Source organism: Myxocyprinus asiaticus, chromosome 27, assembly GCF_019703515.2.
Source record: "Myxocyprinus asiaticus isolate MX2 ecotype Aquarium Trade chromosome 27, UBuf_Myxa_2, whole genome shotgun sequence".
Lineage (NCBI taxonomy): Eukaryota > Metazoa > Chordata > Actinopteri > Cypriniformes > Catostomidae > Myxocyprinus > Myxocyprinus asiaticus.
Window position 1 is genome coordinate 26,745,125 of NC_059370.1, and position 13,437 is coordinate 26,758,561.

A 13,437-nucleotide genomic window follows, 5' to 3' on the forward strand; every position below is an offset into this window, starting at 1 on the left:
AACCCACCATAATCGATCAAAAGACTAATTGAGTTGCAAATCAGTAATAACAATTAAGAAGTTAAGCATGCTTTCCTGGTTCATATTGATCTTTAGCATTGAGACATTGGTCCACGTCTGTAACAACACAAAACAAACACTCTATCCAACACTACTACACTATGTCCATAAAGGGCTGCCTGTTTCAAGTTGGTATAGCTGCAGGCTGGAGATCTCTAAATGGGGGCGGGATCTACAAAATAGGGTGTGGTTTCTCTAGAAGGGGGCGGGGTTACTCCAAAAGGGGGTTGCGGTTGGGGTTAGGGTTAGGGTTAGGGAAAGATTTAGGTAAGGGGCTCCCTATATCTTTGCTACAGATTTGGAGCTCCCACCCCTTTTTGGAGCTCTGTCTGCAGCTATACAGTTCTCGCCTGTTTAGCCATTAGTCAACAAACAATTATGGGAAAATGTGCTGTCTGCAAATATGAAATTTAAGTAATTGTCAAGGGTTTCTTGCCAGAAGCAAGTGCTTAATTTGGTTATACACTGTTAGTTAATTGAGTGTTGACAGTCACTACAATGTCTACAGTGTCTACACTGACTGTCAGTTATGATATTTCTCTTCCAGATATTTATATAATAGTTGTATCGCAAAACATTTTGGCCATTCATCTGCATTTATGATATGGAAATTCTGTCAGAGGCCACGTCCACACTAATCTGTTTTCAGTTGAAAACACATTGATATTACTATGTTTAAGCCTCTCATCCACAATATAATAAGTTATAGAGTTTTCCTGCAATGTAAATGGCGACTTTCGAAAATACTCTGAAGTACTGCATACTTTGAAAACAATGACATTAGGAAACAGAAGTTTAGTTTGCACTCAATTACTGTGGACATAGCTTTAGAATATAAAGTTTAAAATATTGGAACAAATAGATCACATGATATACACATTACACAATATATATATATATATATATATATATATATATATATATATATATATATATATATATATATATATATATATATATACACTATATTGCCAAAAGTATTCGCTCACCCATCCAAATAATTGAATTCAGGTGTTCCAATCACTTCCATGGCCACAGGTGTATAAAATGAAGCACCTAGGCATGCAGACTGCTTCTACAAACATTTGTGAAAGAATGGGCCGCTCTCAGGAGCTCAGTGAATACCAGCGTGGCACTGTGATAGGATGCCACCTGTGCAACAAGTGCAGTCGTGAAATTTCCTCACTACTAAATATTCCACAGTCAACTGTCAGTGGTATTATAACAAAGTGGAAGTGATTGGGAATGACAGCAACTCAGCCACGAAGTGGTAGGACACGTAAAATGACAGAGCGGGGTCAGCGGATGCTGAGGCGCATAGTGCGCAGAGGTCGCCAACTTTCTGCAGAGTCAATCGCTACAGACCTCCAAAGTTCATGTGGCCTTCAGATTAGCTCAAGAACAGTGCGTAGAGAGCTTCATGGAATGGGTTTCCATGGCCGAGCAGCTGCATCCAAGCCATACATCACCAAGTGCAATGCAAAGCGTCAGATGCAGTGGTGTAAAGCACACCGCCACTGGACTCTAGAGCGGTGGAGATGCGTTCTCTGGAGTGACAAATCACGCCTCTCCATCTGGCAATCTGATGGACGAGTCTGGGTTTGGCGGTTGCCAGGAGAACGGTACTTGTCTGACTGCATTGTGCCAACTGTGAAGTTTGGTGGAGGGGGGATTATGGTGTGGGGTTGTTTTTCAGGAGCTGGGCTTGGCCCCTTAGTTCCAGTGAAAGGAACTCTGAATGCTTCAGCATACCAAGAGATTTTGGACAATTCCATGCTCCCAACTTTGTGGGAACAGTTTGGGGATGGCCCCTTCCTGTTCCAACATGACTGCGCACCAGTGCACAAAGCAAGGTCCATAAAGACATGGATGAGCGAGTTTGGTGTGGAAGAACTTGACTGGCCTGCACAGAGTCCTGACCTCAACCCGATAGAGCACCTTTGGGATGAATTAGAGCGAAGACTGCGAGCCAGGCCTTCTCGTCCAACATCAGTGTCTGACCTCACAAATGCGCTTCTGGAAGAATGGTCAAAAATTCCCATAAACACACTCCTAAACCTTGTGGAAAGCCTTCCCAGAAGAGTTGAAGCTGTTATAGCTGCAAAGGGTGGGTCGACGTCATATTAAACCCTATGGATTAAGAATGGGATGTCACTTAAGTTCATATGCGTCTAAAGGCAGGTGAGCGAATACTTTTGGCAATATAATGTATGTACTGTATGCACTCATGTATGCAAATAAAGTCCTTTTATCTGGTCAGCTGGGAGTTATTATGTGATTAGTAGTTTGGGCATAGTGCTTATTCTAAGCTCATGTAAATCTTTACGTCTTCTCGTGAAACTGAATGCAGTATTATAAAATGGAGGAAAAATATGGAAATTAAAGATGATTCTAAGAATTAGTATCCTGTTTAATGTGCATGAAAGGACCATATACAATGCTGTGAAAAAGTATTTGCCTGATTTCTTCTGTTTTTGTGTATATCTCATACTAAATGGTTTCAAAAATTCAAACAAAATCTAACATAAAACAAAGGCAATCTGAGTAAACACAAAATACAGTTTTTAAATGATAATGTTATTTATTGAAGCAAAAAAGTTATCCAATACCAACTGGGCCTGTGTGAAAAAGTATTTGCCCCTTTATCTATGAACTGCATTGATAATGGGGTTCAGCTGGACTAGACACCTTGGGTTTGCTGCCAGCCCTGTTCAATCAAATCAACACCTAAACAGAACTTTTCCAGCAGCATGAAGTTGGCTAAAAGGTCTCATCCAGTAGCACACAATGCCATGGTTGAAATAAATTCCAGAAATGATAAGAAAAAAGGTGATTGAAATACATCAGTCTGGGAAGGGTTACACAGCTATTTCAAAGGCTCTGGGACTCCAAAGAACCACAGTGAGAGCCATTATCTCCAAATGGAGAAAACTTGGCACAGTAGTGAACCTTCCCAGAAGTGGCCTTCCAAAATTCTTCCAAGAGCACAGCGATGACTCATCCAGGAAGCCACAAAAAGCCAAGGGCAACATACAAGGAACTGCAGGCGTCTCTCGCATCAATAAAGGTCACTGTTCATGGCTCCACTATCAGAAAGACACTGGTCAAAAATGGCATCCATGGAAGTGTGGTGAGGCAAAAACCACTGCTAACCCAGAAGAACATTAAGGCTCATTTGAATTTGCCAAAACACACTTGATGATCCTCAAACCTTTAGGGAGAATGTTCTGTGGACTGATGAGTCGAAAGTGGAACTGTTTGGAAGACAGGGTTCCCGTTACATCTGGTGTAAATCAAACACAGAATTCCATAAAAAGAACAGCATACCTACAGTCAAGCATGGTGGTGGTAGTGTGATGGTGTGGGGATGCTGTGCTTCTTCTGGGCCAGGGTGACTTGCAATAATTGAATGAATCATGAATTCTGCTCTCTACCAGAAAATCCTAAAGGAGAATGTCCGGTCATCAGTCCGTGAGTTGAAGCTCAAGCGCAATTGGATTATGCAGCAAGACAATGGTCCAAAGCATAGGACTATGTCAACCTCTGAATGGCTCAAAAGAAGCTAAAATAAAGTTCTGGAGTGACCTAGTCAAAGTCCTGACTTGAACCTGATTGATGCTCGAAAACCCTCCAATGTGACTGAACTAAAGCAGTTCTTCAAAGAAGAGTGGGCCAAAATTCCACCACTGCATTGTGAAAGACTGATCTCCAGTTATCAGAAGCATTTGGTTGCAGTTGTTGCTGATAAAGGTGACACAACCAGCTCTTAAGTTTAAGGGTGCAGTTAGTTTTTCAAATGGGTAATATGGATAATTTTTTTGCTTCAATAAAAAAACATTTATTTGAAAACTGTATTTTGTGTTTACTCAGGTTGCCTTTGTTTTATGTTATATTTCATTTGAAGATATAAAACAATTTAGTATGAAAAATACACAAAAATAGAAGAAAACAGGACACTGTATACTACCATTTGAGTTCTCTGACAGCAGACACTGTCATGCAAAAGGCTTGATGCACACTCTTTTGCGCCTTGACAAGAATGTACAGAGCATCTTTTATAGAGAGAATGAGCAGTGTGCACAATAATCAAAACATCTTATGTAATATGTGCAACTCATTTACCAAGCCTCTAACTACTTTCTCCTTGTACCTTGATGTCTAATAGAGGTCTTTTGGGTTGAATATGATACAGGCTTAATGAGAAAGGCCCCCTCACCTTCTTAATTTCAAAAGAGTCACAGAGCTTCATGGTAAGAAGCTGATGTGGCTGATTGTTTCTCATATGTTTCATCTCAGCTCATTTATATGTGTGCTTTCCTCTTCAAATCAGTTCATAATAAGTGATACCTTCTCTTTCATACTTGGCAAGTGATGATAAGTTCTCAAGCATTCTCTTTAATTTTCTGCTGTGCTGTTGACAGTGTCACCGGATTTCTCCACTCTCAAATGTGCCACAGATACTGTATCTATGTTTTATCATCTGAGCACTGTACATGTTAAATTGAAGACAGAAGAACACTGTTGTTTCTCACCCAGCACCCATTTAATCGCTTAAGTTTTATTGTCAGTGACAATATGGTAATCAGGTCTTCTGTTTGCCTGAGACAATATTAAAGAGAAAAAGCAATTTTTCCATTATCCTAAGGAGAGGAATTGCGGTCTGATAAATCATCTTATCCTTAATCTTTATTGTGACAAAAGCAGGATTTACCACTTTTCATAAACATGTAGGGAACTAAACAAAAAATTTACAGTGTATTGTGTATAGCATTTAAGCCTGCAAATGAAAGGTGTATTGAGCCATGTTGTCGAGCACCTGATGCAGATATACTGTATGATTCCTGCAAAAAACTATAGTAGGTTTTTGTTAGCTGTGGCTCACCATTTGCTCAGCAAGAAACACTGGGCACCAAGTCATTATTGTGTCACAAATAAGACAGATGTAGCAATAGACTATTTAGTATAATGCAATCACAAAATACATATGGCAGTGTTCCTTCTTACTGTCATTTTTCTGCAGCCTCAGACATTTTATAACTTAATCTAGAAGCACAATTTATAATGCTTAGATCCATACAGAGTATGAGCATCTTGAAGTGCTCATGTTTGAGAACTATTATAGTGATGCTGCGACAGTGACTGGCATGTTGTTTCCTGCAGTGTTTGCCAGCAGGTAATCTCTATCACACTTAAAGTGCAGTGGATTATAAATAACCCACTGTTGTTCTGAATCAGCCTGAGCTCTAATCTTGTCACTGCTCTCTCCAGCTCAAAGTGGCTGTGAAGCTGGCTGGGTAGCTCTAAGTGGTAGAGATTGCCCAGCAACATCATAAATGATGGTTTTAATGCCTGAGCCTGGTTTAGTCATCAAATTGTACAATTGACAAGCTATTCCAATTTTTGTGTAAACCTAGGAAGGCGTTTCCAACAAAATTGGGCCTGCATAGTGCATTAATTACTTTTTTTTTTTTTTTAATTTTTTTTTTATGTTTGAACATCTTTGATTTCATGAAAATTTTTCCATAAAAATAATGCATTTAAGCCTTGATATATACCTTAAACAGCAAGCTCTCTGTTTAGGTAGCTATTCCAATGCAGTATTCCAGTGAAAGGTAATACTGGCATAATTTGGCAAATGGTAATGAAGGTTCAGATATTATGTTTTTTCCATCCTGTCCTCACAAGTGAATTAAAAAATTTTTCCACATTAACTGTAGGTTACAGACAGTGACCTATTTGTCATATTGTTTCTTTGCAGCATTGTTTAAGGCAGGCACTTTTATGCAGCCTGTAAAAATGCTCTAACATGAGATTGTCAATATCTATTTTCCGACATCTATCATGGCGATATAAGGTCATGATACATAGACCCCCCCCCCCCCCTGTAAAGTTTGTATGGGCTCGTCATCGACTCTAAATAGACTCTTTGTGCGTAACAATCCGCACATTGCTATCACAGCACGAGAAAACACCGCTATATGGTCATATCTAAAGTAATTTCTTAATTGTGAAACTGACAGGAAAGTCAACTCAGACAACTAGTGTTGTGCTGGAGTGCAGAAGCGTTGAGAGTCTCTCACTCTCTTTCGCGCGCCAGCGGCTCCAAGAGGAAGTGGCGCTCGTGCAGAATTAACGGCTCCATACACAACACACAAGGACACCGTGCGAGCGAGAGCAGCAGCACGCGCAAGGAGGTGCACCTGTAATCCATGCTGCTGATAGTGTGAGAGCATCCAGCAGAAGAGAGAGGAGATATTTTAAACCACGCGCATACCCATGCTTGGGATTTGGCTTTGTTTTTCTTCGCTAATGCAAAAGGAAATATGCAGCGAAGCTTCACACTGCTTTGCACCAGTTTTCTGGGATTGTGCTTCGGTTCCAGTTTCCCAAGTAATATCAACATAGGTGAGTGAAAGACAAAAAGTAAAGGAAGATATCTGGATTGGTGCGTTATAAAGAAAAGATGGAGAAAGGCTAAAATGTATACGAATAATTATTGACTTGGTGATTTTTTACTTGTTTTGCCAGTAAACTCATTGGTTTGTTTAATGTAATGTGGGATTTGCCTTTTCCCACAGGAGGGTTATTCCCAGCCGAATCGCACGAATATGAGGTGTTTCGGTTCGCGCTCTCGCATCACCAGGATATCCCCAAATTGGTACCTCAAGTGGATATGGTCAAAATGGGGAATAGCTTCTCCATGACATATGCTTGTGAGTACAACCCCTTTTACAGTGCTGTAAAAAAAAAAAAAATGTGTAGTGAATATCAACGCACTGCAGCTGCTCGTGATCGCTAGCCTATCTGTTACTTTAATGAAAGTAAGGTAGAAATTTAACAAAGGGTATAAATGTGAATGTGAAAGTTTCTGTCTTGCTGTTGCGCATACCTCATCAGTAAAAAATAAAAATAAAAAAAAAATAAAAAAAAGATTTTGTCGATTTTAATGTGAAGTTTCGAGTTTGCATTAAAATACAGTACAGCAAACGTCAAATTAGATTTATGTGAATGTATTGTAATAAAGCCTAAAGTGGTTAATCGAAGGTAATAGTAAACAAGTGAATCAGAAGCCAGGTCAGTTTTACCATATAAACCATCCTCTTCCTCACAAGTGACAAGAACTGGATGCGTGTGACGCGTGCATTATTCTTGAATGTCGTTGGTGCAAGAGAATTCACCTTGTTATCAAGTTACAACAGGCACAGACAATTTTGTATGTCATTTTGTGTTCAGTTCGTTTCAGAACTACGCATACATTTACGCTCAGTTATGTGTCACAATGGATGCACGCGATTAATCGCTAATACATCATGATACCGTTCCATTCCATATTGTGCCTAGTAATAACCATTATGAATTGATATCGAATTTTGCGGTACATTGTTTTCGGGCCTGTCGGTCACGGTTAATGAAGATATTATATTGTAACTAGAATATATTTTTGTGTTTTGATTCTCAAAGCGCAAATCACTTGAGCGCGCAGGTTAGAATCCCAAAGCGCCCTGCGCAGATTCCATCATAAAGACCACGGACTCAAAGCACTATGGAATAGCAATGAATCGATCAATTAATGACTATCAGGCCATTTATCTATAGACTAAGCAGGTTGCCTAATACACAGGTCTAAAACAACAGGAGTATTGTGAGGATATAGAATAGGTGATTGTGTTTTTGGTTTGAAAGTGAAATTTCTCCCTCTTCTCTCTGTCACTCTTTTTCTAACTCAGTTTCTTTTTACCTAGACTGGGAAACCATGAAAGCATTAAAGATTATTTCAAAATATGACGCAAACCAGACACTTGAGTATGAAAATCAGTGAGAGAATGTCTTTCAGCTCTGTAGCATGTTTTAAATTTGTTCATTAATACTACTCTGAACAAATCAAAGAAATGCACTTTAAATCTAAACATTCTTTTTACCCCACCAATATTTCTTCTCGTGATGTGAATTTGAGCTGTGCAAAGACCCTCCCACCTCATCCTCCTTTAAACCATTTAGTGGTGTGTCAGGACAAACTGATCGTCCATCAGTGCCATATACCTACTCTCCAGCCCTGAGGCAAACTAATCTAATGTAATGAAAACAACTGCATAATGACTTTAATAATGAATATTATGATGCAGGTCCAAACATTAATGTGGAGGACCCCCAACAGTATCATGAAACTACATCCACTGAGTATGTCAGAGCTGGAGATTTTCAGTGGGATTTTCTGTTTAGAGAATAGACAGTATCTCAGTAGTAGGCTAACAACTCCTCAATGAATCTCACGGTGTTCTCGCAGCTGGGAAATTAAACATGCTCATTAGTCTATGATGGTCTTGCGATTTTTCTCACTCCTTTTTTTCACGAGATAAGAAATGTCTTATTCACTGACCCATTACAAAGCTCAGTCATATTGCAGCTGTTCCTCCTGGATAATCGAAGGTCTCTTGTATTGCTCTGCTCTCCTATCCTGATTTGTAACATGGTGAATGGGCAGCTCTTGCCGAGTGACCTGTGAGAGGAGTGCTGTGAAGGCCCTGACTCTGTTTAATGCTGAATGGCCTCTTGTGCCAGGAACTGAATGTGTGTCCGGAGGTGCCTAAAGAAAGTTACCCTCAGCTGGTCCCCCTCTGTGTGGGCATAATCCTTAGAGCAAACCATCCTCATCGGCACCTGCTGGGATATACCAGATGGAGTTGTGTACACAGAGAAAGGCAAGGGATGTTCTGGCAAAGGTTGATTAAATAGAAAGTTATGTGGCACCCACAGTAGGAAAGCACATTTTTTATGATAATTGGGAAGCATAAAAAATGGGAGCACACTTAAAGGGATAGTTCACCCAAAAATGAAAATTCAGTCATTGTTTACTCACCCCCATGTTGTTCTTTTTTCCCCCCGTAGAACACATACAGTAAGGGGAAGTAAGGCTAAATGTTAGCCTCAGTTACCATTTACTTTCACTGCAACTTCTTTCCATACAATGAAAGTGAACGGTGACACAGTCCTGCCCTGTGTTAGTTTTTACACCGTTTTTTGTTTTAGTCATAGTTTTAGTCTTTTGACGAAATTGGCCTTTAATTTTAATCAATATTTCATCATGTCATTTTCATTAATTTTAGTCAATTTAGCTCTGACTTAAATGATATATAATTTTAGTCAACAAAAATAACATATTTTAAAAACACGAGTCAAACTGTACCAGACCAAACTGTAATACAAAAATTCAAACATTTAGAAAAATGTATAAACATTTATTAATTTAAACATGTAAAATTAGGACCATAACATCAAACATATAAAAGACACAACAAAATGCTGCCCTTGTTTTGAAAATCTGAGCCTCTGAAAAAATAGCATGAAATGAATATACCGACGTTTAAAAAACATTTTCAAGTTTTGAATTCGTCATGCTTTAAAACTTTTAAATAAAACAAAATAAAATTGTAACTTTTTTTAATTTTCCGTATTTTACCCAGTTTAGGATGTTGCATTGCGGGTATCATTTTTTTTTTGGAAACAGCATAAGTTACACATTCTTTGTTAGCACATAACTTAGTTCAGCTGTTTATTTGCTTTATTGTCTTTGCAGTTGTAATATTACATATGTAATTTGTAAAGCAGTTCATCTTTCCAAGTTTAGCCCTTTATGTTCACGCAGCTCAAGTGGGGAAATCCCCAACAAACTGGATTATTGTACTATATGAATCAATTCTTTCTAGGTGTTTTTTTCTTCTGTTTGTGCACTGTTAATATCTTGCAGTATTATTTAATATTTTTTATTATACTTTCTCAACAGTATGTTGTAATTAAATCATTGACTAAATAAATTAAGTGAATTAAATCGTTGACAAAATAAATGAAAAAAAAAACAAAAACTTTATCTACTTACATTTTGTCAGTAATTTCATTGATGAGATTAACCTAGACAGGTCCTGTCTGAATCTTAAGTGTGTAATATTTTCTGCTGTATATTAAAATACTTTCTCCTATCCAATCATAATATGCAGAGACAACTATAAATTAACTATTTTTATATGTTGATTTCCCTTAGAATTGTTAACATCATGACTCTGTGTGGCGCTATCGAAACATTGCTTTGTTTTGAGCTTCCCAACCAGCCTTACACAGCAAAATTGGCTCAACTAATGTCGAGTTTGGGGCTGGACTGTCTGTTCATTATCTAAAATATAGGATCAGATGGATACAACAAGTCTATTGATTTCCCAAAGCTACAGTATGTTTGATTTAATTGCTGCTGTTGTCTTTAGTACTTTAAGTACCTGCGGTAGTAGTTGTCTGGCCTCTGATAACTCATTTATATTAAGCTGAAGTGAATATCCAGTATATGTAGAGAGAAAACAATAATCATACAGTCCATGGTAAACAAATAACTACAATGGATGATTCATACATTGATAAATATGACCACTATTCAGAGTTCTATGCTTTTACTGTTTCACTTTCCAGGAATAAAACATTTTCAATTTGCTTTCAATTTAAAAAGAATGTTCTTGTGTAAAGGTTGAATGCAGTTTATTCAATTACCCCCCAACCGTCTCACTGACATTTGAAGTCCACACCGCTAATGGTGGAATCCTTTATTTGATCCATGGTCAATAGTTGCACCCCATGCAAATGCTCCACAATCTATACAAGATGCTCACCGATTCCTTCATGCAAAGACTCAAGAGCTCACTTAAAGATCTAGAGGAGAGTTTGCTTTTATAGACCTCCTAGAAAGAAACCCCCAGGCAAGAGAAATATTAGTACACATAAAGACAAAGAACTGTGAATCTGTTGCAATAATTTGATTGTGCTTAGTAAAGTCTTTTAATGCAATGCTCTAAATCAGGGGTTTTCAAAGTCAAAGACAGTGGGCCTCCCTTGTGACACAATGTACATGATGGTGCCCACACAAACACATCTGAACAGATAGTCAGACAATTATTTGACATTATTCAATCATTTTTATTATTTATTGAAAAGTGCAGAAGTTATTAACTGAATTATTACATTGAATATACAACTTTTTATATTAAACTTTTTATATTATACAATTTTTACAATGGTGGAGAAAAAACTGGAAAAAAAAAAAACAATAATAAAAAAACAAAACATAATTTGAAATTCCAATAACGTTCCATCTCAGTCAAACCAGTCAGAAGATCTGTAACAGAGAGGAGTGTGTGTGTGTGTCCAGGTATTCCCTACATTGTGGGGACCAAATGTCCCCACAAGGATAGTAAAACCTGAAATTTTTGATGTTGTGGGGACAATCAGTCGGTCTCCATGAGGAAAACAGCTTATTATGTTTTTTGGGGTTAGGGTTTGGGGAAAGAATATAAAGTTTGTGTAGTATAAAAACCATTATGTCTATGGAGAGTCCTCATAAAACATGAAAACCCAACATGTGTGTGTGTGTGTGTATGTGTGTGTGTGTGTGTGTATGTGTGTGTGTGTGTGTGTGTATGTGTGTGTGTGTGTGTGTGTGTGTGTCTGTGTGTGTGTGGGGGGGGGAGGGGGGGGTGCAAAGGACTACTGAATAGAAACTTCTTGAATGTCCATGTTTTTCATGTACCTCACATATGTTAACATATGTTAACAGCTGGCCACATCAGTGGACTCGTCAATCTGGAGTGCAAACAATGGGCTGTGCCTGATGCTATCTAAAACTTGCTCCTTCACATTCTGTGCCATGTCAGAGAAGTGCCGACCCACTGTGTTGTCAGAGAGTGGAATAGAATCAAGCTTAGAAGTTGCTGCTTCTCCTACCATCAAGGAACACATATCTTTGGCTGCCGGCAGAATCAATGTCTCTCTGACGTTATGTGCTTTGCCCGCCTTTGCAATACGCAGCGCAATGCGATATGAAGCTTCAGTGGCCTTTACATTTAATTTGACAAATTCTCTGACAACTTTTTTTTTTACCTTGAAAGGCTTGAAGTTTTCTTTGGAAAAACTCAGGAGGTTTTCCCGCTACCTTAACAGCTAAAATCTCCTGACAAATGACACATAAAGGTCGTGGTACATCAAATGATCCTGTCCATGTAAATCCTAAACTTAAATACTGCTCATTGTATCGTCGTCTTTTGGGTTTGACCCCTGAAACTGAAGGATTCGAATTTGGTGGTCTCAGAAACCTCTCCATTGTAATTACAAACTAATATGTCACGTCTGCTTTATTGGCGGGCTTGACAAATATCAATTCTTGATAAATGTATAAATATTATATATATATATATATATATATATATATATATATATATATATATATATATATATATATATATATATTCAGAACTGTTTAAATAATGTTTTAAATATAATATAATAGTTAAACTCAATACATATATATACATATTAATTAATCAATTAATTTTTTAACCACTCTCCGCACCTCCTGATCTGCTCTAGCGCCCCCTGGGGAGGCGCACCCCACACTTTGAAAACTCCTGCTCTAAATGAAACATTTGTTTTTACTGCTCTGCTATTGTTGAAGAGTAGTGTGTGTGTTTCTCTTTATAAGGTGTTTCAAAATATGTAGTTTAAAACCTTCACATCTGATTTGATTGCTCTTGAGAGAAGGGCTGTAAAAAATGGCAGCACTTTCTGTCATGGGCCTGAAATGTCTTTCAGAGCTTCACACTGTGAAGAAAATAATAACCCTCTGCACCGAGTCTTTCTGCATGTCTTCTAGCCACTGAGAAACGCATACAGGCAGCATGATATAGTTAGATGTTGTTCTTTTCAGGATTGTGTGTGATTTGGTGTGTGGGGGGACTTGGCTCTGGGGTGTTGTACTATTGTGTAACAGGAGAATGAGGGGGAAGGGATCGCCCTCAGTCATTGCACAGCTTTAAACTGTTTCCAAAGCAGCAGGTTTTATTGAGGGCCTCCACACCATGATCAGAACATCAGGAGCACAGGAAAATCCGGAAGAGGTTCCCTAAACTAGTGATTCCCAACCAGAGGTACTTAAAAAACTTGTTAAACCTATAACATAGAATTTACTATTTCAATTTTAAAAATTGGGTTTTTAATAGATAATTAATCATGATTGATCTTGTGAATTTCAGATATTTTTTCAGTAAAGATCAAGGCAGTCTCATGACGAAAATGTTACCAGGCAAACCCCCCAGTAACGTTTCATCATGAGAGTGTGTTGGTAAAGAAAACGTCTCGGTTACGTGGAACGAGACTGGTTCCCTGAGATGCTGCATATTCGCTATGGGACACCGACTGAGTGTCACAGGGTCTGAAGCCCTTATACAATCACGCCAATTTATTGGCTGATGGCACTTAAGCGACACCCCTAGGGAGCTATTGCAGAAAGGCACGAGCTATTGCAGAAAGTCAAAATAACCTTGGGCAAATAGCCCAAACAAGGTCTTA

The 13,437-nt window shown here is 38.4% G+C and overlaps 1 protein-coding gene across 3 annotated transcripts in view; it reads left to right on the forward strand.

Annotated features, from left to right (window-relative positions):
- The first annotated feature begins 6,184 nt into the window (after window positions 1–6,184).
- The window catches only part of LOC127417685 (glutamate receptor 1-like), a 131,151-nt gene continuing 123,898 nt past the window's right edge, over window positions 6,185–13,437 (forward strand). For all 3 annotated transcript variants that reach the window (XR_007893310.1, XM_051657840.1, XM_051657841.1), the window contains exons 1-2: window positions 6,185–6,465; window positions 6,639–6,773. Coding sequence is in view for 2 of the 3 variants with exons in the window: in XM_051657840.1 (XP_051513800.1) it covers window positions 6,384–6,465; window positions 6,639–6,773 (217 nt within the window). In the remaining variant the exon portion in view is untranslated. The remainder of the gene's footprint in view (window positions 6,466–6,638; window positions 6,774–13,437) is intronic.